General features: G+C 34.4%; 3 protein-coding genes and 2 long non-coding RNA genes across 11 annotated transcripts in view; 3 read left to right on the top strand and 2 right to left on the bottom strand.

The window, feature by feature from the left end:
- oxct1a (3-oxoacid CoA transferase 1a) overlaps window positions 1–8,251 on the bottom strand; it is a 106,366-nt gene extending 98,115 nt beyond the window's left edge. For all 3 annotated transcript variants that reach the window (XR_015496997.1, XR_015496998.1, NM_001007291.2), the window contains 3 exon segments: window positions 8,080–8,251; window positions 6,408–6,516; window positions 4,835–4,925 (listed from right to left, as the gene is read on the bottom strand). Coding sequence is in view for 1 of the 3 variants with exons in the window: in NM_001007291.2 (NP_001007292.1) it covers window positions 4,835–4,925; window positions 6,408–6,516; window positions 8,080–8,178 (299 nt within the window). In the remaining 2 variants the exon portion in view is untranslated.
- Window positions 8,252–9,179: 928 nt separating this feature from the next.
- On the top strand, window positions 9,180–20,940 carry rimoc1 (rab7a interacting mon1-ccz1 complex subunit 1). The gene is given in 6 exon segments (NM_001128229.1): window positions 9,180–9,496; window positions 12,298–12,407; window positions 14,007–14,153; window positions 14,468–14,599; window positions 14,677–14,791; window positions 20,051–20,940. Coding segments are annotated over 6 exon segments (831 nt in total). The 5' UTR covers window positions 9,180–9,405; the 3' UTR covers window positions 20,287–20,940.
- Window positions 20,656–23,292, bottom strand: LOC147835715 (uncharacterized). Its single transcript, XR_015498109.1, has 2 exons — window positions 21,891–23,292; window positions 20,656–21,836 (listed from the first exon to the last, which is right to left on the bottom strand). It is a non-coding gene; the product is annotated as an uncharacterized LOC147835715 (long non-coding RNA).
- On the top strand, window positions 21,576–25,728 carry LOC147842725 (uncharacterized). Its single transcript, XR_015498108.1, has 3 exons — window positions 21,576–21,850; window positions 21,895–23,668; window positions 25,530–25,728. It is a non-coding gene; the product is annotated as an uncharacterized LOC147842725 (long non-coding RNA).
- A 444-nt stretch (window positions 25,729–26,172) lies between these two features.
- The window catches only part of fbxo4 (F-box protein 4), a 67,797-nt gene continuing 67,280 nt past the window's right edge, over window positions 26,173–26,689 (top strand). For all 5 annotated transcript variants that reach the window (XM_087264880.1, XM_087264881.1, XM_087264878.1 and 2 more), the window contains exon 1: window positions 26,173–26,463. In XM_087264880.1, coding sequence (XP_087121006.1) covers window positions 26,329–26,463 — 135 coding nt within the window. In that variant the 5' untranslated portion in view covers window positions 26,173–26,328. The remainder of the gene's footprint in view (window positions 26,464–26,689) is intronic.

Genomic DNA, 26,689 nt, shown 5'->3' with positions numbered 1-26,689 from the left:
CTTCGTTTATTTCTTAAAATAATCACAACAGCACATTATTATTATACTGTCTAACAACTAAGCAATATGTGTAATAGTAAACAAGGGTATAGACAAGTCAGTGTGGTAAATGGTAATGGTAATGGTAAAACTTCTGTACATCATAAAATTTACAGGAATAATTCAGCCAAAAACAAAAATTCTGTCATCATTTACTACACAAACCTGTTTAAGTTTCTTTCTTCTGTTAAAAAAGGGACATATACTGTATACATATATACTAAAGAAAGTTGAAAAACAGCTATTGACGTCCATAGTATTTATGTTCCTTAACCATTATGTCAATTACTGCTTTTTTCCAACCTTCTTCATAATATATTGTTTTGTGTTCTACAGAAGAAATAAATTCATAAGTTTAGAACCTCTAGAGTGTGAGTATAAAAGGAGAATTAACATTTTGTTGTGAACTATCCCTTAAAATGCATGAACCTGATGCACTTTGAGTTCAAAAGTAAAGTCTTTGCCTCTGGTCCATATTGACAGGATAGAATCATAAGATTGAAGATCTGATCCAGTGACTGTGGGAGCCTTTATAACAAACACTGTCATGTTCAAGAAACCAGTTTAATAAGATTTGAACTTTGTGACATGGTGTGTTTTCCTGCCAAAGGTGGCCATCACATGCTAGGTGCATTGCGGTCATAAAAGTTTAAACATGGTCAGCAGCAGTGTAGCATGAGACTCTTAAATGACACTCAGATTTTACTAAAAGGCCCAAAGTGTGCCAAATATAATCCCTCCCACACCATTACATCACCAGAAGCCTGTTTGGGAGGGATAAATCCATGCTTTCATGTTGTTTATGCCAAATTCTGACTCTATTCACCATCTGAATGTCGCAGCAGAAGACTTAAAGTCCATGTGAAATCAAAATGTACAATGTTTATTTTGCTTTATTCTTTAGGTGAACAATTAACCTTTGCAAGTTATTCAACAGAAATAACCAACCAATTTCATTTGGTAATCTTCAATCAAAATCTGACTATTTGCTTCCATGCTTTGAGTAAAAGTCAATCTCTGTTGATGTCAGTTTGACTGCTTAAGGCACGATATTCTTAAATACGCCCCTCTTGCAGTTCGTTTACTTTAAGGGAAAGATATACAAATAAAATCCCATGCTCTACTCAATACTTCATTTCAATTTAAAGTACAACTTCCACATCATGCAAACTTTATCTGATCTGTGAGCCTTTTCTGAAATAATCTGACTGGTGTTTCTGGAATCAACAACTATGCCATGTTTAAAGTCAACTTTCTTTCCCATTCTGATGCTAGCTTTGAACTTCAGTAGATCATCTTGAATGAATTGAGTTGCTGTTGTGTAATTGGCAAATTAGATATTTTTATTAACATGTAACTGAATAGATGTACTAAAAAATAATTGAAATTAATATTCAATAATAGGAGTAGAAATATTAAATGTATTCCACAATAGCATTTATTTGCTTTGCTTTTATTTTGAAAAATGCAGTTTCTCTGAAATTTTACTAATGTGGAGGTAATAGGTAACTGGTGTCTAACTTAATCTGAAATGCACGTCACACTCTCAGCACATCCAGACATAAAGCTCACTGCGTTCACTGTGAAACATGTCATACTGAAGAAAATCACAAGCTGATGCAAAAGCTTTACTAGAAAATATATTTTTTTGTAGTCTATAAGGGAACTAAACCATGTTATGGCCCACTTCCACTGACTGGTACAGAACGATACGATACGATACGGGTCAGTACGAGTCACCTTTATCAGGCTTAGGGTTTACTTTTTTTTTTTTACGCGTCAGTCTCGTGTTTGTCGTTTCTGACAGAATCAAATGTATATTTAAAACATGTATATTTAAAACCTTTGTTAAATGTATATTTAAAAACCCAAAACCCTACCGTACTGTCCCACTCAGTGAAAAAGGGCCATTACACAAATAAATTTGATAATACAATAAATAAATTTTTAATGTTTGTAACATTTTTCGCCATGAAACTGGCTGAACAAGACTATAATGAGTCTAATAACTAATAGGAAGCTAGACATTTCAGATACAACAACAGTTACATGCTTTGATTCTGCAAAATAAGTGTTTTTAAACAAACAAAAGTGAAAAATTCCTCAGCATGGCTTATTTAGGAAGGATCTGAAACCTTACTGGATTGCTGTTGAACACAAAAAAAGTTATTTGGAAGAATGTTGCAAAACCAGCAACCATCGACAATCATATCTGCTGCTTTCCAACCTTCATCCCAATTTCTTGCTTTGTGTTCAACAAAAGAAAAACTCAAACAAGATTGGAACAAGTGTAGGGAGAGTAAATTATAACAGAATTGTCATTTTTGGGTAAACTATATGTTTAAATAAAAAAATCAAGGCATGGCTCATACTGTGTAATCTTTAATAATGAATGTTTTTAAAATGTCAGACTTAACAAAGATGGCTCCAATGTCAGACTGTAAGATCTCAGTGGTCATATTATCAGACTGAACTCCAATGAAGACATGCAAGAGAACTCATTGATGTCATCTATCTGGGACACTTTCACTATCCCACATTCTGATATGATACCTCACGGCAAACACAAACAAACAGAAGCAGTAATTTTGCTCACAGCATGCCTTAAAACAAGAAACAAAAGCTGATTTCGCTGAGCTGTTTTAAAGTTGTGATGAGTGCGTCATCAGATTTGGCACTCCTATTGGTTCTTGGCTTGATAATTGTCATAACTGAAGTCACACTGCAGAAAATTTGTCTAAATCTTCGAACAAGTTTTGATAGCAACAGCCACTAACTATCTGTCGATGAATATGACAAGCAACAGTCAAAGACCATACATTTTAGCCTAGGATTAAAGCAATCTCTTAGGATTTCCCAATTAGACCTTATTTTACATGACGTGTCCAGTGTCACTCCACCCAGTGTATAGCTACTTCGGCCTACACAGAACTCCCCATTGAGAACTCACCCAGTCAGCTGTATATTTACTACAGATACAGTGAGATGATGACTATGACTGTTTTCTGTAGACTTAGAGATTTACGTTTTAACCAATGTGAAAAGGGTCTATTAGTCTCAGACGTCAAAAGCGTGGCTAAAATCGCAGTGTTAACTGGGCTTTTAGTCATAAAGATAGAATAATTTATCGCCACCTGCTGGTGTATCAGTGTAACCTGCAAAACAAGTCAATAAATCCCCTCCACTAATGAACAGAATGACAGTGTGTGTCTAAAAGATTGAATTCAAATTAAGAAAATAATTTAAGTGTTGTAGCAGTTAAATTTATGGGTTACAGACATGCAATGCTTTTTCAGACCAATCAAATTCTAGGTCTGGAACTAACTGTTGTATAATTACACACAAAAGAGTGCCGCAGGGCTTCGGCAGCTCTTTCAACATACAGTGGCCAATAACTACTTCAAAACAAGTCGGCACGCTATCTAAAAGTAATGAGCAACGCGCGCTAAAAGTAACAGCAGGGCCTGCTGATGGAAAAAAAAAGTTAAATAGGAAACAGAGTCCTTCTGTGAGAGCAATGCATGCTTAAAGCCAAACACTGCTGCCATGCTGGTTTCACATTACACACACACAGTCTCTCCATGGTGTACCAAATAGTTTTCACCTCAGAGATACAGAACTCGCAGAACAAGGTTTGTGACAACAAACAATACATCCCAGAACAGAGGCTTCAGACAGTCAAAAAACAACTTAGAGAAGTGAAAGTTCTATTCAAAACAGGTCAAATCTCCTCTTGAGGTATTCCAAAAGCTAACTCTGGATAATAAAGAGAGTGACATTGAATTTAAAAAGGTGCCCTTTTGAGTTTGAGAAGTATGTATTCTGTTGCAAATAACTTAATTTGAGTAATTGGTGTAAAAATACTATATAAAAAAATAAAGCACTTAGAATGGATTTCATCACTCCCTTCGGAAGTTTAAGAAATTTGTATTTTGTTGCAAACAGCCTGACATGAATAATTGGTGTAAATGAACTATTTTAGAAAATAAAGCCTTTAAAATGGATTTCTTTAGCAGCAACCAACACTTGCTTTATTTAATTGTCACAATTAAAATGACTAGCACACTTTCAGTACTTATTACGCAATGATGTAGTAGTCACAGAAAACCAAACTGGAACAAAGCCAGCAACACAGACAAGCCTATACTTAGACCAGGGTCAAATCACATGTTCAGAGCAGCTGCAATAGCAGCAGTAAAGTAAACATCAATGTCAGATTAGACAATAAATAGACTGTATAGCAAGCCTTTTAAAATCCATCTACTCAGTAGGAATTTTCATCCTTCATTTCCCAGTATGCATATCTGTAGTCACCAGTAGGCCTTAACCTACTCGGCAGATTAAGACCTGTTTATCCTGTCTGAGAAAAAGGTGGTGTGATGCTTCAAACTGGTAATCTCTTTCTATTTGTGGCTAGTTGTAGACACATTGTCATTGTCATTTCAGTGAGAAATTCTTGTAGTGACATCTAGAGAACAACCGCTGTTTTGGAACTGTACTCAATGACCTTAGATTTTATCTAGAATGACTGTGTTATTTCCTGTGCTAGTTCTCAAATTGCTCCAAATAGATTATCAATCTAACATCACGAATGTTGTTTATGTTCATGTTTTTTTTTTTTTTTTGAGAATAGTAGGCTATGTGTCACATTAAATATTTTAATGTTACCCCCAATGGTATTTTTGGGATTTTAATACTTCTGAATAAGTTGGTTCTGTGTTAGAAATAACAGAAGTTCAATGGTGGAGTCATAAAGATGGTCACTGTTTTTACTTCTAGGTTGTAGAAGGCTTACCCTGCATTATTGCTGACTGCAGTTAGACTCTTCACTCCAGTCTTCAGCAGACTGTTGATGAGGTTTTCTGGAATACCGCATAGGCCAAAACCTAATAAAAGAAGGAAAAACAAAAGTAAAGGTTTATATATTTGATATTTGAACATCCTTTTCAAAATATTATAATTAGTGCTAATAATAGCAATGCAAGCTTTTTTGGAATACAAAATTAGTTTATGGATTAATTACACAGTTCTTCATTGCTAAGTTTAATCAAGACTAAGATTACTTTAAAAATATTTTATTAAACTAAATAAACAACTATTAAATTTAATAGGTATGACCTTAATAAGTTTTATTATTTTAAACGAACAAAATGTGCTTTTGGGCTGCACAGTGGCGCTGCGGGTAGCACAATCGCCTGACAGCAAGAAGGTCGATGGTTCAAGCCCTGGCTGAGTCAGTTGGCATTTTTGTGTGAAGTTTCCATGTTCTCCCCGTGTTTGTGTGGGTTTCCTCCGGGTGTGCCGGTTTCCCCCACAAGTCCAAAGACATGTGGTATAGGTGAATTAGGTAAGTTAAATTGTATGTAGCGTATGGGTGTGAATGAGTGTGTATGGGTGTTTCCCATAGGGCATGGAAGGGCTGGAAGAGCATCTACTGCGCAAAACATATGCTGGATAAGTTGGCAGTTCATTCTGCCGTGGCGACCCCAGATTAATAATGGGACTAAGCTGAAAAACTTTTTTGCTTTTTATATGTTTACCATTGTTTTACCAAAATAGTCAAAAATTGACATTTTTAAAGAGATTTAACTTCTAAGTCCTGTTGGTGTAGTAAAGAAAAGTCTATCTAGTTCTGTCTGTCTATCTAGTTCAAGGGTTTCAAACTCATGGAGGGCTGCAGCTCTGCACAGCTATCAAACACAGCTGATCCAAATAATTTAGGTGTCCAAAGAGTCAAGAACATTAGTTGAACCTTCATTAGTTGGATTAGCTGTGTTTGATCAGGGTTGAAGCAACACTGTGCAGGGTTGGAGAAAAAAAAAAAAAATTGATCAAAACAGACAAATATAATCTGCTCTTTTTAAAATAAACACTGTTTTTTATTAACTTTCTATTCATCAAAGAATCCTGAGAAAAAAAAAACTATCACAGTTTTTGCAACATATTAAACTGCACAATAATAACAGTTTGCAACAATGATAAAAATCTGAAATGTTTTTTTAATAATCAAATCTGTGGTAACACTTTATTTTAAGGTATCCTTGTTCCACATGCTTCATGTAGAGTAATTATAAATTAACTATGAATAATAATAATTATTACATCCCACTAACATCCTACTCTGTAATTTAATGAGCATGTAAACTGAAGCAAGCATACTTTAAACTCTAAATTATACAAAAAATATGTTAAATAGTAATTCTGGTATTGTATTTTGTACATATTTTGCTGTACAACATTCTGTATTTTTATGCAATCTTGTTGAGAATAAAAAACTTCTTTTAAAAACACAATAAACAACAGATGTCAAACTAATAATTAGACAGTTAATGATTAAGATATATTTTATAATCAATCATATCCCTTACCTCCCACAAGAACAGTCGCTCCATTAGGAATATCTTTGACGGCGTCTAGAGGGTCCGAATAAAACTGTGCAGACCTCTGACTTGAAGTGGAGAAGTAACAGCCACACGTCTGCCAACCATAGACATGAATGAATAAAGCACTTCAGAAAGCACTTGAAACTGGCAGTCAATGAATCCACACTACAATGGAATTCCTTTAAGCTTCCTGCCAAACATTCCACTGAATCAAATTTATGAAATAATGACATAACAATTAAATAATGACCAATGGTGGACTTTTCCATTTACTCCACTGCAGATGTTAACAATTTACAATGGATTTCTAAATAATTAACGTTTCGATCATTAAAAAATGTGAAACACAATCATTTTCCTCCAATCTACAGCAGTTTGACTATTGTCCAGTGTTGACGTTCACATGCCAAATAAACCCCAGGAGCTGAGCCAAGACATCCATTTCATTTATATCTTTATTTGCTTACACAACAGTGTGTGTTTGACCTCACAAATGCTCCCGCAAAGGACAAGGAGAGGAAACAGCTGATCGCTTATCACTTCGCCTCAATAAATAATTCATTTGCTTCTGTTTTGGATGTGAAACAGCATTGAGTAGTTACACCAAATAAAACAAACTGAGTCATGATGATCAAATAACCTATAAAAAAGACTCAAGATGCAAACCACCATCGCCCTCAACAGTGTTATTCCTGGAAACAGAAGGTTGTTGCTCTATATGCATACAGAACAACTCAGTGAACCTCATAATCACATGACAATCGCCTGAGACTGTCATAACTACTGTATATGACTCCAAACAGTCCTATCTTAGTGGTCACTGTCTGGAAAACTGCAGTCCTGGTTCTAGGAACTATTGCTATTATAACAGGTTAGTCTAAATATAAAAGTATAATATAATATAATAAGCCAAATAGTGGGAGGAACAAAAGAGAACGAGAGAATAGAGTTGGGGTACTATCCAATGAAAGGTTTGACAGAGAGTGCTGTCATCCCTCTTAAAACTAAAGGATCGTTACTGGAATTGATGGTTCCATGAAGAATTTTTACAACCTCCGGTATCTTTCTAACACAAATGGTTCTTTATAGTGAAATAGTGTTGATTTTAATAAAAATATTTTTACAGAATGAATTACTGCTATTGCTATATTCATAAAAATACAAATTACAAAAATATACATTATATGAATTTAACAAATAAAATAGGTAATAATATTAAATAAAAAATATTACTAACAGTATATGAAACACACCAAAATTGCTTAGTGACCACGTGTTCCCAGGTCAACAATGAAACATACAAACAGAAAACAAACCTGAATGAATGGTTGTGACTGTGAAAATCAAGGTCATGTTTATGCTAATTGTCTTTTAATGCTTTGTTGAAGAACACAAAATTACTTTTTACTAATCTCTGAGTTCATATGTAATTCACAGAATACTAAAAAAGCTGCAGTATTCCTCATTCATTCATTCATTCATTCGCATGCACCTTTCCAGCATCATCCATACATTCACAGCTTCCTTGTATTATCTAAACGTCCATCTTTCATCTGCAATGGAAAGCAAGGTTGACAAACGACCAAAATAGAAGCACCGACACGTTGGACATCATGCTAAATTTCGGATACACCGAGTTTTGTTTGTAAACACTGACCTTGCCGACGGAGAATCGCGGGATGTTCGTCTTGATCGTCGCTGTCACCTTCCTGATGAGCATATTCTCCGCTCTAGATAGCGCTTTAAGAGTCGCCATTTCTGCAAATTACAGGCCTAATTTTGTGTATAGTGAATGATGGTGACAGTATGCCCTCGTTGATCTCAAATAGGCGGGGATGAGGTAACTGAGGGAGTGTCGGGGGCTCGATTTGCTTATTTGCATTTAACCCTCACGCTACCATTTTGCAGTTTCCGATTCATTCTTATGAGTCGGTTCTTTTTTCAATGCATCGGTTGCTCAGCGTTAACGAATCGTGATGGATCTTTCGGGGTAGATCAAGATTCAATAAGGCAGAGTTTTAAAATATATCCTCACAGTGATGCTAGTGGAATATAAGAGTTTTATCAATATGCACGTTTTTATTTTTTATTTTAAAGTAATTAATTTATTTCTTTATTAATTAATTTAAAATTAAAATAGGTTATTTTCTATTTTCAACCAAGGTGGCTCATGATTCCACTGCAGTTAAACAGGGAGACGTGACATAATAACAGTTTTTGTATTATTAATAATAATAACATTATTCATTCATTAATTTTCTTGTCGGCTTAGTCCTTTTATTAATCCGGGGTCGTCACAGCGGAATGAACCGCCAACTTATCCACCACTTTTTTAGAAAAAAGATGATGCCCAGATGCCCTTCCAGCCGCAACCCATCTCTGGGAAATAATAACATTATTATTATTATTATTATTATTATTATTATTATTATACATTAATAATTTACTAATGATTTAATAACTTATAACGAATTAATAATATATTCAAAAACAATGTTTTTAGGTTTCACTGGATTTAAGGGAGATTTTTTTTAAAAAACCTGATAACATTGCTTCAAAATTTCAATATTAAAAAAACATTTATTTAGATACAAATTAACCAGAAAATAAATTAATTTAAACAAATAAATGCTATGGAGAAGAAAACAGACATCACGTGATAGAACAACTACGTCATAGCCTAAAATATCTGAAGAATCTTACATTGAACTGGTTCTTCAAAATGAACTGTTCAAAAGAACCGACTCGCGGAAATGAGTCTCGTACATCCATCATCACTACTGCCAAGCTTCATTTCAATCCACTGTTATCAAACGCAGTGTATAATAAGGATCAATCGCATAAGGGATGAACAAAGTAAGCTTTTGTTTTGATGTAACCGCCAGGCCTCTAAGTTTATGAATGAAACGACAGAACAAAACACCCCAGTAATCCTCCGCACGTGAGTAATCGCGCGCTCGTCACGTGACTGTCGTTTGCAGTCATGGCCGACGACTACAGACGAAGCGTCGAGCTGGAGAGGAGGATTTTCGAGTTAGACAACAAGTGTGCCACTCTTCGGACGGAGAAACCAGGTAAACGGGAATCGTGTCGTCAATTGCGCAAAACCAGGCTGTCGTTATTGTAGAAAACGCATGTTCGTTGGCCGAACAGACCGGTGTTGTCATCGTTAGCTAGTTAGCTTAGCCTATCTGCGTTAGCATTCCTGCGATCCACAACAAACATTTCCCTGTCCTTCTGATACCTGTGTGTTTGAGAAAATGTTCGAATAACTAGCAGAGTAGAACACCGTAGTACTAATATCAAACCATGTGCTATTTTAAAAGCAAAATCTTCTTTATTGTGTGCTGTAATGTTTAATTTTTGCTGGTTAGTTAGATACACTTTGCATAAACTGAGTAAAGTCGTATGAGGTCGTGCAGTGACATAACGCAATGTAAACATTGCAATCGTGCAATGTTATTCTGCAGTGGGATGTTAAAATGTAACCATGAGTAGCATATATTTTATAGGTCCCACATTAATAATTTCTGTAGACACATTTTATAAATTATATGTCTACTTCAAACAAAACAGAGGTTTATTATTCCACATTTGGTCATTTACATATAGAGAATGCAGATTGTTTCGTTATTTATTAAAAAAAACATTCAGTAATATTTAACTTACACACATGCTAATGTATTCTTAGAGCTTTTAATGTTTTAATATGATTATCATCAGGTAGAGTGGAAACATATGATTTTTATCTGTTTATTTAGAGTGCAGTGTGGTTTATGTGTAAATGTTTTTTTATTGATTTTTTCATTTTTTGCAGTGTCCTTTTTGTCTTGACTCTTAAAGCTGTAATTTTAATGTTTTGTATCAAAATCTGTTTCTCTCTTTTGTCACAGTTTTTAACCCTGATTCCACAAAATCATTTAGGATGAGACGTTTACAAGAACATATTCAAAATTTCTCCCAATCTTCAAAAAAATGGTCTTAATTTGCACTTCTTTGTTTTAGGCTCTTAAAAGGACTCTGAAGGAAAAGAATCATAACAGAAAGTAGAGCTGGGTGATTTGGCTTAAAATCAAAATCTTAATTTAACATTTCAACTCGGTTATGATTAATGAACGATTATTGCATTTATTTTTTGCCTTTTTATTTCACTGACAGATTTTTTACAGGAAATATGCTCGCATATAGGCATGGGATGATAACCCTTTTCAAGGTGTACCGCTGTTTTGAAAAGTCAAGGTTTTAAAACCATCAACAACTTTTTCAATATTGTTCATAAGTCACTGTATGTGCAATGTACTTTTTTTTAGGACAACAGTATCTCCAGAAAAGATATCCAAAGATGTCATTTTAAATGGTAAAAAAAATGTTTTTGAAACTAATTAAGACAGCAGAAGTGAATAATTAATTTGAATTATTTTCCCTGACATGTATACTGCTCCAAAATATTTTAAATGTTTCTCAAATGTTTTAGTTTTTACCCAGACATTTAAAAAGAATATATTTTAGAGCAGTAATCACAATACCATGAAGCCGGGATATTTTTATTCAAGGTTATTATACCATCACAATCTTTTACTGGCCCATGCCTACTCTCATATTACAAGTGAGAGATTTTTAAATGAAGGGTGCATTACTTGATTTTAATTAATCAACTATCTATGATTTTCGATTGAACATCAACGTTAAACAACTGAAATAAAAACACACATTGCCTGAAAACAGTCACTTTATTTCTTAAAAAAAGTGGAAAATAAATAACTTGCACTTTATTTTCAATCGATTTCGATCAATATAGGATCTAAATGTTGATTTTGGTTAATTGCTCAGCCCTAGCAGAAAGTCCTAAATTCATAAAGTTGACTTTTTAAATGGTGCATACATGTAGAAATCTTCTGCTGTTTTGAAGTTTTAGTGTAATTATCCAAACATTCTTAAATGAAGAGACTTGAGATGCAAAACAAAGCATCTATGAGAACCTGAAGAACATTGAATGAATGAAAATCTGGAAGCATATGTCAGTGGAGTATGAAAAGGATTTCTGAATGAAGTTGAGCTCATTGGTAGTTACTTGTTCTTGTTTAAATTATATACCTGCTTCATTTTTAATCATTTTCTCAGAAATAAGTCTTCTCATCATTTTGTTGTTTTGCCTCTCAGGCTAATTCTGATTTACTCGAGAAGATAAGAATCAGACAGAAGAAGATGCAATGTCTGTCACAGTGTGATTAAAAGATACATTTTAATAATGTTTGACAGCAAAATTGGTTAAAATTTGTTACAAATAAGCACAGCTAGAGTTTTTTAGCCAATTTTTTAAATTTATATGGTTCCTTTTCCAGCATCCATGTAGTAATGTAATTAAAATACATTCAGTTAAATAAACTTTAGCGTTCCTTCATTTAGTTCAAGCATAAAATGAGATGAGACACCACAGAAGTGTAACCGCTAGCACCATCAGGATCAGCAGGCAAGCACTGAAATTCCATGGAATATACTTTGGTAAAATAAACAGTTATATTTTGAAGACATGGCAGGGATAATGGGATTGAATGCAGTGCTTCTTGTTCGGTCTGAAACCCACTTTATATTTTATATCTATCAGACAGTGAAAATTACAGATTTTTAAAGTGCCACCTTAAAGGTGGCAATTTTATAATGGAAAGACAATTCACCAGAAGCGCTAAGGCTGGCTGACTAAAAATTAAAAGTCACTTAAATAGCATATTGTGTTCATAAAATGAGTATTACCGGTTCTTAAATGTTTTTCTATTCACCTTCATAAAACCCCAACTGTTTTTCTTACGCCATTAGCTGTAACCTATTATTGCATGCCTCCTTATATTAAATGTTTTTTTTCTCTCTCTCTCCCTAGATGATGACTACTTACAGAATGCATCTTCCATACTTGACAAGTTGAAAACTTATTATAGACATGGAGGAGAGAGCAGTAGCCTTCCCAAACTGCTGCAGGACTATACACAGGTACTGCCATTTATTTGTTTGCAATAATTACATTGTTGTTCTTGTATGTATTCATTTTGACAGCAATAAAATGGAAAAATGTTTTTTGGTTAATGATATTTAATTTAAGGAATTAAACAAATGCAAATATGTTGAGGAATTTTTGCAATGTTTATCTCATAGTGTTTATATTTTGGTATTATACAGATAAAAAGCCTTTTGTTGCATACTGTAGATATAAAGATAGATATAAAATTATTGATTTTAATTTTATTCCAAAAATCTTTGCAATATTATATATAGTAAATTTCCTGTCGTACATATTTTAAAAAAGTTTTTTTTTTTACCCTCAGATTCCATATTTTCCATATTCCAATAGTTTAGTCTATATTGTACTGTCTTAATAAACCATGCATCAATGGAACGTTATTCATTCAGCATTTAGTATCTCAGTTTAAAAAAAATGCTGGTTTTATGGTCCAGGGACACATATAAACCTGTAATATAACTTGGTAAGTAAAAATAATTTTAACTTGTAAATCAATGATTTGGAATCTGTGGGTTTTGATTTATTCATTGGGCATTGTGTGGTGCTATTCAGTAACTTTATAATATGCGGGGACGGTCAGTTGAGCATCAAGATGACAAATGTGTGCTTTGTTCTTGCTTCCTTCCGACTTTCTTTCATCGTATCCTGGCAAGACCCTTCGCTGCCAGATCTCAAGGTTGTTCTTCAAATTGAGAAACTGCCGCAGTGTTTTTGGAATTGTTTTAATTTAAAAAGACACATTTTTTAGGGCTGTAATTGGTGTTTTAGTTACATTATACACTATTTCTGGCTTTTAATTTTACACTGTCACCGGAAAGAAACTCTTTGAAAATTAAAAGGTTTTTAAATAAAGCCTGATATAGATGATACAATGTAAAAAAAAAATCTGTTCAATGTCTTTGGTTTATTTTTCCATTACACTTTCAGATTGCATTGTGGGACTTTGACTTCTGCTTTTGATGTTGAAAAATAATTTGTTTAAAATTACGGTTTTATATGATTTTATTAATATTTGTGGTATTTGAAATTATTTGTTTTATAATTAATATAGAAAAAGTACTTTTAGTAGCTCACTACTTTTTTCAATTATTTGCAATTTAGGTTTAAACATTTTTCATTTAAAAAAAATCTATGAGTCACTTTATTAAAATGTTCGTTGTCATAACTTATTGGTATCAACAAGATATTAAGGTCCTATTATAAAAATTTAAGTAAATAAATGCAAAACATCAATGAAATACCAAATATGAGAAACTTATATTCCAATCTTGATTGGGTTTATTAGTATAATGAAAATTTTATACAAAAATAAGTTTTTGATATATGCATATCAATATACATACATAAAAAATCATTTTAATATGCCGTTATCATGTGTGCATCAAATGCATGCTTGTGGTCTAGTCTGTTTGAGTAAAACAAAAAGCAATACATCATTTATTTACAAAAAATAAATGCACATGCAGTCATTCATTCTATTTATGCAGGCTTTAATTGCTAAAGGGTAGTTTACAAGTTCTGCAGAGACCCTGTGTAATTGCATTTTTCATATTTTACCCACATTTGTGCAGGTCGTTTTGGACATCACATTCTATGAGGAAAACAAGCTTGTAGACCAGGAGTTTCCTGAGGACTCATCCCCTTTTAAAATCCAGCAGTTACTACAGGATTTGACAGAGCCAGAGGTGTTAGCCGGGCGACTGGTACCTGCTCAAGAGGTGCTGTATTTCTGTAGAAGCCCTTTTCTTGAAACAATTTGCATTTATAATTTGCTAATGATTCTGACTAAGGCCTCTACTCCCACTACTTATTATTTTTGGTTTCAGACCACCTCTGCCATTTGGAAATGTGCCAATTCATACTGCAGTTACTATGCTATTCCATCAGTTAGCATGCATAACTTTCACTAGCATATTTTAATGTGTCATGACTAGTGGGTGTTCGGAATCATTCTTATTTATATTACTTAATGATTATAAAACTGTTATATGTGGCGAGTAACAGAAGTGTGATGGTCTGGTTTTTGGATTAGGTGCAGTCTGTGCTGGGACTGGAGTTGCTGGAGTGCCTATACTGGAGACGTGGGGCTTTATTATATATGTACTGCCACACACTTCACCAGCGCAAGCAATGGATCAAGAAGAACAAAGCCACATTCCTTAAGGTGCTTTCCCCATCCTCTCGCTCCACAATGCCAGTTTTAGTGGGCATTAAGTGTTGCAATGCTCCATGTTTTCACAGTGTCTTCAAGAAGGTGTGCGTTACCTAATGAGAATGTTACAAGTGAGGAACTCAGTCAAGCTGAACGATGGTGTGGTTTTTCATGACTCTGCAACCGCCAATTTTCTGGCAGAAGGTACGGCTTTGTGAATGTACTTTTTGTTGTGAAAGCTTTCTTGGGAATTTAGGAGATGAAATCTCTAGATTAAGCATTTGTGTTGTTACTGCAGGTGTGGATTTTCATATAACATTAAAATGCACAAAATTTTCCAGTATAAAGATGTATTGCCTCGCCTAAAAACTCCAAGCCCCAGTTTTTGGATTAACGTAAAGTAAAATAGAAATGATAAATAAAATATGTCAGAGCGGAGGCATAACTTTGCATTTATTACTAAAAACCTTTACAGTAGGGCAAAAAACTGCAGAAATGGCCTAGCTTAAAGCTGTAAATTTCAAATATGTTGGTAGCAAAAACAAGACAAGCTATAAAATAAGAAAGATAAACATAGCATGCAAACTAGCATTAGGACAAGTTAATGTAAGTGTCCTGAGATATAAATAAAATGAACAGCTAATAACAATTCTAAGTGTTATTCAAAGTTATTAAATCTTAATTAATTTTGATTAACAACTGTCATCACTTTAAGATCCAAGGTACTGGTTTATGTACATCTTTGGACCGGGACACACCACATCGATAGTCGGCCGCTGGGCTTCGTCTATTAGGATTAGGCTAGGTTTATGACACGTTTCCACCAGTACATTAACTAAACGTGAACGTTTAGTTAATTCTTTAGGGAAATATTAGCATGAGCTAAGCTTTTGAATGTTCCGTATGAGGCGGCTAGGCTAAGCTAGCTTCAATTTTGATTGATTTATTCTCTAATTGGTTGCATATTAAGTGGTGAATATACCCCTGTAATGTATACCACAGTCCTTTATGTCTGGCTTTCTTGGATATCTCACCTGTTCACCAAAAATGACATTATATCCCTGGCAATGTCTGACACCGATGCACACACATTGTAAAAGCCGTGCCAGGCACGGAAGCTTGACAGGCATAGCAACAGTAACTAAGGAGGGTGGGGCTTAGTGAAGGGTCAATTGGCATTCATCAGCACTAGTTGTTAGCAAAACATTGTTGTGTAATAAAAGAAAAACATCAGTGTGCATTCATTTAGAAAAACCTCAAAGACAGGTGCTCGATCAAACCAAAAACAGTTGAAAAAGTTTTTTATAAATCGGCACTAGGGATGCACCGATCCTGATACTTGGATCGGATAGCGGTTCGATACCGCATATTTTTGCTGGATCTGGTATCGCTCAGCTGGTACCGATCCAAATGCGATCTTGCGCGTGCGCTATATTGTGTGTTTAAGCCAACTAAGCCATGAAGGTAGCCTATTTTAAGCCACTTGAACGTTGTCATGTAAGCCTACTATATCCCAAATGTTCTGAAGCCATTCTACAGTTTAATGTGAAGCACAGATGAATATTCACATGGTTAAATTCATGTTCAGTTCAGCGCTTCCCGCTGCTGCGCCTGTCAATCATTCTCCATTCATTGTCATTTAAGACAACAGTAAAAACTTTCTCCAAGACTATTTGTTCCTGTTAGTTTAAATACTTAGTGGAGAAATGCATTTAGTTTTGCATTAAATGGGTTCATTTTGACCTGCAGCAGGAGTTAATTTTATTGCTGTTTCTCCATCATGTTGCTTTTCACTCACAAAGTAGGCCTACCTGAAATGTTTAATTAGAAAAGCCTCAATAATGCATTGGAGAGATCCTCAACGCATTTATTTCTTCCATCTAAGCTGCTTATTTGCAAATACCGGATACCAGTCTCCGATGCATCAAGCGCTTTCATTCAAGTGCCGGCTGCTCGCAAAGACGCGTTGTGCTCGGCTCCGTAGGATTATTCTCACAAGATTGTTCTCCCATCCTCCAGACTGAGTTTCTTTTAAAAGAAATTCTTTAAGTGCTGCGAATAGTTTTAAAGCCTGGCCCATTGTGGTCAAAGTAGTTGATTAAGTTAATAGAAGTAAAACTGACGAGCGCAGTATAGATTGACATTAACAGAAAATTATTTAGCCTAATATAGGCTACTCTGAAACTGAATTTTTCACTGTAATTTTATGAATTAATATTTTATTTATCAGAGCAGTTTGTGTTTTGACACTGAAGCATAAGCGGACCTTGATTTCAACTTTCTCTGTCTCACTCACGGCGAGATTTGGAGAGGGATTATTAAAACTGGCATCAGACGGTTTAGTTTAGTATGCATCAGACTTGCAGGAAAATATCAGGCTTTAATTTAATGAAATTAATAAATTTAATAAAAGGCTGATTATTTTACCTTTGATGTCAATTGTAGCCTATTGCAGATAAAAAAAAAATCTTAATATTAAAAAGAAAAGGACAATATCACAACGAATGCTCAAACAGCAAGCATGTTTAAGTTAGATTGTGCCGTCTGTCATGTATACCTATAGGTCTGTTATATTCTTTACTAAAGAATTATATTATTTGAGTTTAGCACCAGAGCTATAGAAACTGCCCATTTTGGTTAATTTTGCCAACAGACAACCACCGCTCGTTAAGCGAATGTTAACCGTTTACAGATTAATATTAAAATATGATTTAATAAAAAAAATGACGTGCCTATTTTTTGACACATTAAATATTGCATTTTAAAATACTTATTTATTTTAGCATGCCAACAGCATATCGAACATAAGAGCATCTTCACGCACCTGCGTTTCAGCAGCCAAACAAAAACAATAAATCAAACAAATCCTGGTCATTTCACTGAAATGACAAATTTATATTACAAAAAGAAAACGCTGACTGAATCCTTTTTAAGAACCGGCATATGCTGTTTGTCCAATTATGTTTTTTCTTTCTTTAAATAAAAATATCAGGCTGCCTCAAATATATGGCTCCACAGAAAATTTGCATTTAATTAATCCTCTGCTATTTTAAATGACAAAACCTCTGTAAACATTTTAATATTAGTTATTAGTTTAAAGATTGTCTTAATAAGGATTATGACTTATTTCCTCTGTCTCACTGGCGCTTTGTGTGCGTGCGCTGCCTGTAATGGAAGACAATGACAATGAACCTTAATACATACATCTAGGCACGTGTGGTTGCAAGCTACTATTCTGCACGCGCTTTTCCATTCCAAAAACGGAGGCGCACCGCATTGATTTATTGATGACAACTAAAAAAGGAGTGCGGTGCTCATTTTTTATGCCACTAGGAAACGACTGAATCAGCTGAGCCGTATGTGCGCACGTGTTCCTATCAATGTTGTTATAATTGTAATTTTTAATAGCATTTTGATATTCAAGATTAAAGTCATGCAGACAAGTCTCTCCTCCATCATTAAAAGTTCACTGTAGTTGTCTTGACAACACAAACACTGCTTTCACCCTGCCTCTGCTTTCATTTGATTGAAGAGTGAAAAAGAGCGACTGAGGTAACACTTTTTCCAGTCGAGCGCACATAGCGCGCAACGGCAAAACGTTGGTAAACCATTCAGAAGATGCACCTACAGGTCTCAACACAACAAGCGCATTCATTGTTATCGGCCCCTTATGCAGCCAAACTTTTAAAACATATAAAACAATATTTTTAATAATTTAACTGATACCATTAATCGGATACAAACGCAGTTTTGGACTTTCAAATGACTGTGGTATAAAATGTCATTTTCCTGTGTTTGTATATGGAAAAACAAATATTGAACACCATACATTTTATTTTTTCTCATGACTTCATAATATATAACTTTTGTATATTTTAGAGCATGTAACTTCCCCTTCTACCATAGTAATGCTCAAAGTAGAGCTGCACAATCAAAAAAAGATCGCGATTTTGATTCAACCCCCTAGACAATCTTAATCCAGCATTTCTACGATTCTGCCAATCATATTTTCAAGTTCAGGAGAAAAGGAAAGACGGCTGCACAAGTCTTTTCATTGTTTCACATACATTGCTCAGCGACATGGACACCTCCAAATAATGTTTAAAGAGTCACATACTGTATTCATAAGGTATAATTCACCTAAAAATGTCATTTTTGTCTCCATATAATGCTGTATTCGCAGCCATCACACGTAGCGTGAGCTGCTGACCGTGAGCTTTTACCACAGACAGGGCGGGTGCGCGCCCTACTTGGTAGATGTGCGCGTGTCTACTTTAGTGAACAGAACCTGCATAGTAACAGGTAATAAAGTTGTAAATAATATTCACTTTGTGGCACAGAGTGATTGTTTGAGAGCCACGCGCCAAGTATGAACATCACTTAGCAGTCAAACTGAAACCGAAAGCGAGCACTTCATTTAAATAATCATATCGCATTCTACAGTTATGATTGCTACAAGCATTTTATATGTTTTTTCTTTTATAGCGAACTGAGTTGTGCATGAAAATAAATGTTTACAGTGTCAGTAAACCTACTCCAGCCTATATAATGTTGAATATAATATGATAATGACAAATGTCTGAGTTTACTAGTGAATAAAGTTGTCTAATAAAGTTGTCGGAGACGGAGACATCACCTGGTCACCAGGTGGAGGTGGCATCTTCTGTGCAGTGGTGCTGTTTAGCTCATTCATGTGTTTAGCTCATTCAGGAGAGAGATGGTGTGTGTGTGCAGGCGTGCGTGCCTTATTTCTAGGGCCAGACAGAATCTGCTGAGTTTTTTTTTTTACCATTTCTATGCAGAATAATAAAAATTGACTTTAAAAGAGTATAGCAGATGGCGACTAAAAACATAAAATTCAATGTAAAAAACTTCATAAATTTTCAGGTTAACATTTGCAAATCTAATTAGAACCACTTGTTAAGTAAACAGCTCTAACAGGTCTCTCATATTATACATCCACTAAAAGAAAGATAATAAACTTTTCAAAAACATCAACGATATAGTCAGCTATTAACTATTGTTGTTGTTTTTGTTTTGTTGCTTTGTATTTGTTATCTGTTGATGTTTTCTTGTATTTGTATGATTTTTGCATATACTAATAAAAAAATAAATAAAAAAAATAAAATAAAATAAAACTTTTCAAATCGAATTGTACATTATTCATCTACGCATTTGCATATTATTCAGTTTTCTGCCAGAACACATTCTGTTTGTCTACTTATTAGCCAGTAATATTATGATTTTTGAATGTAAACATATTGTCTTATACCATATACGAAAAAATGCTAGCAGTTCATCATCAAGCCAACCTCAACATCTTTCTCGACAAACTTTAGTGTAAAATAACATTTATGTTGAAGAATATAATTTTTTGCTAATAAAATGTTATAAGTGTGTGTATTTATATTCTTGATTTAATATTTTGCTTATTTGTTTTTCTTTCATCTTTTTCCTCATTAGGTATCTTTTCTGATACTCATTTGCTTACAATGATGTACATTGGAGAGATGTGTTTCTGGGCAGTGAAATATGAGGACTGCAGCATGGACACCACAGAGCGCAAAGAGGACAGGCTTCATTTCCGAGATATTGGCACACAAATCCTCCATAAGTACGTTCTGGCATGCGAGGGGCCACTTCAGGGTCAGGGCTGGAACACAGAGAATGCCAAGGAGATCCTTAGTATTTTACAGTAAACCCGGAGAGATCTTTTAGGGCAGGAGGTTCACGCAATGTCATTCTTCTGAAGCTAGCAAAAACAAAAAAGTAAACACAAAAAGATTAAAAAAGAAAAATGCAGAAAACAAAAAACGGCACTTATCTTCCAGTCCAGATTTGTTTTCTGGATGTGTGTTTTCGCTGAGAATGTGGAATAATACTTCTAATGTAAAATATAAACAAATAACTATTTGTTTAAGAAAAAAGAAACTATTCCAGCCGAGAAACATCACAACTTTTTATTTATTTTAATTTTTATTTATTTATTTTTAATTAATTACATTTATATATGTCATTTATATATGTTAAAAGAAATGGTACAAAGGAGGGGAAAATGCAGATATATGTTGCATATTTAAGTATTCGTGACCATTTTTAAGTATGGACCTTTTTCTTTTTAATAACATCTTTGTATATGACACCTCTTCTGCTCACTTATTAAAAGTTGCATCTTTATTCCTTTCGTTGACCAGATGTAATGTTCAGAGATGGGGATTTGGATATTTTGATAGTATACTTTAAAAAAAAAAAAAGCTAAACTTTTTGGTCATATTCTTTTTAAAATGAAGTTCTTCTTTTGTTTTTTATGTCTTCATTGAAATAAATTTTGGGTTAAGAAATGTTGAAATATGAACGTGTGAGTCATACTTTATGAGCTTGTTTCACTGTAGAATAAGAATAGATAAACATAATCATCATTTGCTTGTTAGTTATTGAAAGGTGTTAAGTCAGGGGTGTCCAAACTTAGTCCTGGAGGCCCGATGTCCTGCAGAGTTTAGTTCCAACTTGCTTCAACACAAGTTTCTAGTTTATCTAGTAAGAGCTTGATTAGCTGCTTCAGGTGTGTTTGATTTGGATAGCAGCTAAACTCTCCAGGACAACGGCCCTCTAGTACCGAGTTTGGACACCCCAGTGTTAAGTCGAGTTGACTCTGCATTTTATGATCTAATCTTTATATTGTTGTTGTACAAACTTAAATTCATAAAATAAGCTAGGGAAAACAAGTATTTAAATAAAAAATCATTGAATTGATTAACTGTCAAATGTAATTTAAAGAAGACCTATAATGCCCCTTTTTACAAGATGTAAAATAAGTCTTTATGTCAATAGAGTTTGTATGTGAATTTGTGCACAAAAATACCCCACAGTATTTTTTTTTTTACTGATTGATCCAAATTGTGGCATTTTGGTGATTGGTGCTTTAAATTAAAATGTGATTGTGATTTTTATGAAGAGGGTGGAGCTACAAATGCCTGTGCCTTAGCATAGCCAGCGTGATCTCTCAAGGAAACGTAAGTATTTTACATTTTTCAGTTTAGTGGCTAATTCTATAAATTTGTAAAGAAATTTGTTTAGTCTGACAGAAATGTGCAATTTTTAATGAGGAAGCGTGACACCCAACTCTGCCCATAAACATATCCGGGGATAAGCAAATCACACTAAATTGTTTGAATTGGCAACTAAATCAAAATGTTAGAGATCATGAGATCGTGTAGGCATGACAGCCAGTTTAATACAGGACTAACCTCTGAAAAACTAAATGTCAAAAGAAAAGGCTCAGAAGAAGGCAGTCTTTGGAGACACAGTATAAATTTGTGCATCATAAAACTCCACATAATGTCTCTTGCATTCACTGACCTCAACTTTTGCAGGATTTAAAAACAAAAAAAAAAAATGATGCTTTTCACTCAACTGTTTATGCTAATCCGAGAGATGGTCACTCATGGGCGGAGCTTTCCCCCAGTGAGTGTCTGCAGGCTGTTTTTATGAGGTGTGGTTATAACAAATATAATTAATTTGTACTATTAATCACTATCTATATTCACACTCTGTTGCCACACTACCGTGTTTAAACCATTTATGAAAGTAATTTTTCCATTATAAGCATCCTTATAAGTTAGGGTTAGGATTAAAACCTGTTAACGCATTAAAACAGGCTAGCAACATGTTAGTAGGCAAATGTGAAGTCATGCTGATACTGATTGTTCAGAATGTGTTAAACTTAGAAGCATGTAAGAAGTTGTGTTGACAGTTTGTTGAACATTTTTAGTAATACATTAGTGCGTTAGCAGGGATGGGCAGTATTTATTGTATATGGGCATGTATTTCAAATATGTATTTTAAATACAAAATAGTATTTTGTAAATTGCATTTTATGAGGTTGACAAAAATGGGTTAATATTTTGTATCAAAATACTTAAGTGTTTTGTATTTTTAAAATACTGTAAAATACTTTATGAAGTCTACATGGTGACTTCATAAAAATTCGGCCTTACATTGATGCTTTCTCGGTTATTTGCAAAGGCTTGAGATCAGAAAAAGAAATTAAGCAGGTGGTCAATGCTAATGTAATGGCAGTATAGTGTACAATTCGGCATCAGCATCTTTGCTTCTGTAATAAGATGGAATAAAAAATCAGTCCTGAAGAACAGGATGAGGAGCTTCAAAACCTCCTTAGTGTCAGCCTCAGGGCTGCAGGTGTAAATGCAGAAGTATTTTAAAATAATAAAACACCTAAAGATGGTGTACTGGTGTTCGCTAAGGGGTGTTGACTATTTTTATGTAAAAGTCTTACATGCTATGCCTTTAAGATGTCATTAAGAAATTAAAGGCATGGTACAACCAAAAATGTACATTTCCTCTTCATTTAATCATACATTTTATGTTATGATTTTCTTTCGTTTGTTGAACACCAAACAATACATTCTGAAGAATGTTGGGGAAAAGCAGCCATTGACATCAGTAGTGTCATTATAAAATACTATGGCAGTCAATGGCTGTTTTCAGCATTCTTCAGTATTTATTTCTTTATTTACGCGTGAACTATTCCTCTTCAAAATGCTGAATTGATACATTTATGAAATATTAGATGTTGATTGTGAGTGTTTCAGCAGTCCAGTTATGCAGCCTGCAGTCCAGTGATTGTGAAATCAAAAGACAGATTCTTCCACACACAAAAAGCATTATCTCATTTATTATCCATAACATGACATGTCCTTTATTAATGTAAAATGCAAAGTTTACACAAACAACAGTACAATAATATAGACTCTCATGAGCATATGATATTTTATTGTTTTAGATTAACGTAAATGCATATGATAAAATATATTACAGATTGTCAAATTGATTATGATAATAAGTAGTAAAAGGTTTGTAAAGAAATGTGCTCGCTTGTAAAAGTATTTAGTATTTTCAAAATACAAAAATACATTTTATTTTGATACGTTTGTGACTGTTGTATTTTGTCGATGATTTTGATACACGTAAAATTGAGGTAGTTGGTATCTTCATTTTTATTTGGTATGTATTTTGCTCATCTTGTATATCCTAATATTGTACAATGTACAGCTCTAACGTGTATAGTAGAGATGCGCGGTTGGCGGTTATAGCCGCGGACTCCGCGGATAAACCGCGGATCGGGCGGATGACGTTACGAAAAAATAATATTTTAATTAAATTCGGGCGGGTGGCGGGCGGTTGTACTGTTTTATATTCATAGCTGGCGCACCAACGAAAAAGCCTACGACTGACTTCACAGAATGGGAGGTGGAATCGGATACATTAATTCTGGATGAAGTGTACAGAAGTATTCCTCTACAAACTTCCGTATAGACGGATCAGCAGAGGAAAACCTACTTTCCTTTTGGGAGAAATAAGGACAGGCATTCCCACGATTACAGAACCTTTCCAAGAGAATTCTATGCATTTCAGCAACAAGTGCTGCGAGCGAGCGCTCCTTCAGTGCAGCAGGGCGCAGTGGCTATGCAGGCGCTCCCGTCTGAATCCTGACACTGTAGATGCTATTTTATTCCTGCATTGTGCCAAGAAAAAATCAAACTAGACCTAAGGTCAGGCATATTAAACCAATTAGCCTATGTTATTTAGGCTACAAATATGTTCAATACAAACTTTTGAGTTCGGTCAGCTGATAACTTTACGTTCATATTGGTTTAGCCTATTCTATTCTAGACATGTTGGCCTCGCTTTTACGTTCCGAGGCTAAGGTTATTTTGCCAGAATTTCTTTGTCGCAAATTTAATGGCGTAGTATTTCGTTATGCTTCAAGTTTGAGGGGAATGGGGATGATCCTAAGTCCATGGGTTATTGGGGCACTTGTCATACATGCACTTTAGCTTGGTCAGGTTCGCTCAAAGAGGGATGGCATATCTATTTTTCTAATTTAATTTCTAATTGTGGGGGTGACTGAGCCTACAAGGTTTAGGCACGATATGATGTTTTTATTAAAAAATTTTCAACTGTTTGCCAAAGCATGCGACTATAGCCTATGCCTACATTAAGATATTTATGTTAATATTTTTTTACTGCCTGTTGTTTCTTTTGGCATATAAAATAGGTATTGTCTGATAGAGATATCAATAAAGGATCATCTGTGTCGCAGAACTGTGTTGTTTCCGATTTCTACAAGCTCAATAACATCCACAGCAAAAAATAAAAAATAGTCGAAAAACTGTGCCCATTAATTAGATGTGCAAGGCAAGCAGGTACGTTTTTGGGGTTGCTATGGACAACTACAAATGTAAACATTATTAGGCTATAATGTAAATGACTTATTCTATCTATTTACTAAAAAATTAAGTGAAATAGGCATTTAGTAGTAGGCTAAATAGCAGCATGTTGAAATGATGTGTCAATGCGTTTTCTATTAGGCTACAATAAAAAAAAGTTGTATAGTACAGTGCGTTTAATTTAGGCTATTTATTTATTTTTGTCCCTGTGCGCCGATTGGAGACGGAGTTCACTGCTGATATTCTGAGAGCTCGGGTGCTTTTCATTTCTTATTTGTGCATCCTCGTTTCCTTTCCTTGCTTTCTTTCCTCGTGTTTCCACCCCACCGGGATAACGTTACGAGGGAAAGACGCAAGGAAAAGACTGAAGGACCGAGGAATCGAATCAAGTGAAAAGACACGTCCTCGTATCTTTAGCGTAACTTCAAAGCGTCGTCAATTAATGACTTGCACGTTTGGATTAACTGCATGTCTACATTAAAGTCATTCTCTATTCTATAATGATCAATAAAGAAACATTCATTTAATAAAAAAAGGAATAAGCCATTCAAATAAAGAGCCCAATCAGCAGATGGCGGGCGGGTGCGGTTTTAAAAATTGATCAAAAATGTTACTGCGGATGGATGGCGGACGGATGATGAATTTTGTCATGCGGTTGCGGATGAAATAATAGCCCATCCGCGCATCTCTAGTGTATAGCCTATGTGGCTGGTTGTCGTTTTGAGCTTTTTTTTTTCCAGAGAAACGCTTAAATTTTTTTTAGACAACATAACAGCAATGTTTTAACTACAGCAGAGCTTAAAATCTCATTATTAGCTTGAATAACTGTGATTTTGGAATCACAAATTGAAAGTGCTTTGGCGTTTTCCTGTTTTATGTAAATAAATAAATAAATAAATAAATAAATAAATAAATAAATATATAAATAAATAAAAATAATTATAAAAAAAAAAACGAATCGAAGGAGTGTGATGCGATTAAGTAGTTTTACTGCTGTGGAGGACAATTGGCAACTTCAAATAAAAAAGAATATCATGTTATTCATGCAATATTTTAAACGTGGAAATAAATCACTTTCGAATGGATAAATAGGCCTACATAAAACGCCCAAAAAAAAATTGTGATGTTGAAATAAGTTGGTATGCAACGCAAAATTTATATTGTATGAATGGAGATGTTAAAGTGCTTATTAGATACATTACAATAAACAAAACTTAAATGTACCGTGATTTATTTCCATTTTCATACGTATTCCAAAACTACAATTCCCATAATGCACTACTGTACGTGACGTTGCATACACGCCTATGAAAACACGAGAGACGTGTAACTTTTGACAGTTCCGGGAAAATAAAACGGCATTAGCTTGCTCAAATGAAATTGTATCAAATAGTTGACTGAAACATAAAGAAATTAAGCAAATGAGTCCGCGTTGTTGCTCTTTTCAGAAGGTAGGCTACATAAAGAAGTTTATAAAGAAGTGTCATCAGTATGTTGAGCCGATCTATAGTCGTGCAAAGTCTCAGGAGTATCAGAGATAGATTTTTTGATACAAGAAGACACAGAAATGAGCAAAGTGATGGGCCAAGTGATGATGCCATGGGAGCCTCTCTGGATAATTTGTCGGTAAGAGACGAGTTTTCACAACGTTATATATTTTTATTTGTTGTTTTTATTTATTTTATTCATTTTTTTTTTTAATCTGACAAATATTAAACGTATATTATTGCTCGTATTGTGTTTGTAATGCAACACTAGTAGGCTACTGGTAGTCACAACATGACACTGCATTCTGCAACACTACGCATCATATTAAAAATATACATTAACACTTAATTTCACTACATTATTT

This window comes from Danio rerio, chromosome 8 (assembly GCF_052040795.2).
Source record: "Danio rerio strain M-AB ecotype USA chromosome 8, GRCz13ab, whole genome shotgun sequence".
NCBI lineage: Eukaryota > Metazoa > Chordata > Actinopteri > Cypriniformes > Danionidae > Danio > Danio rerio.
This window is presented reverse-complemented; position numbering and strand designations above follow the sequence as displayed.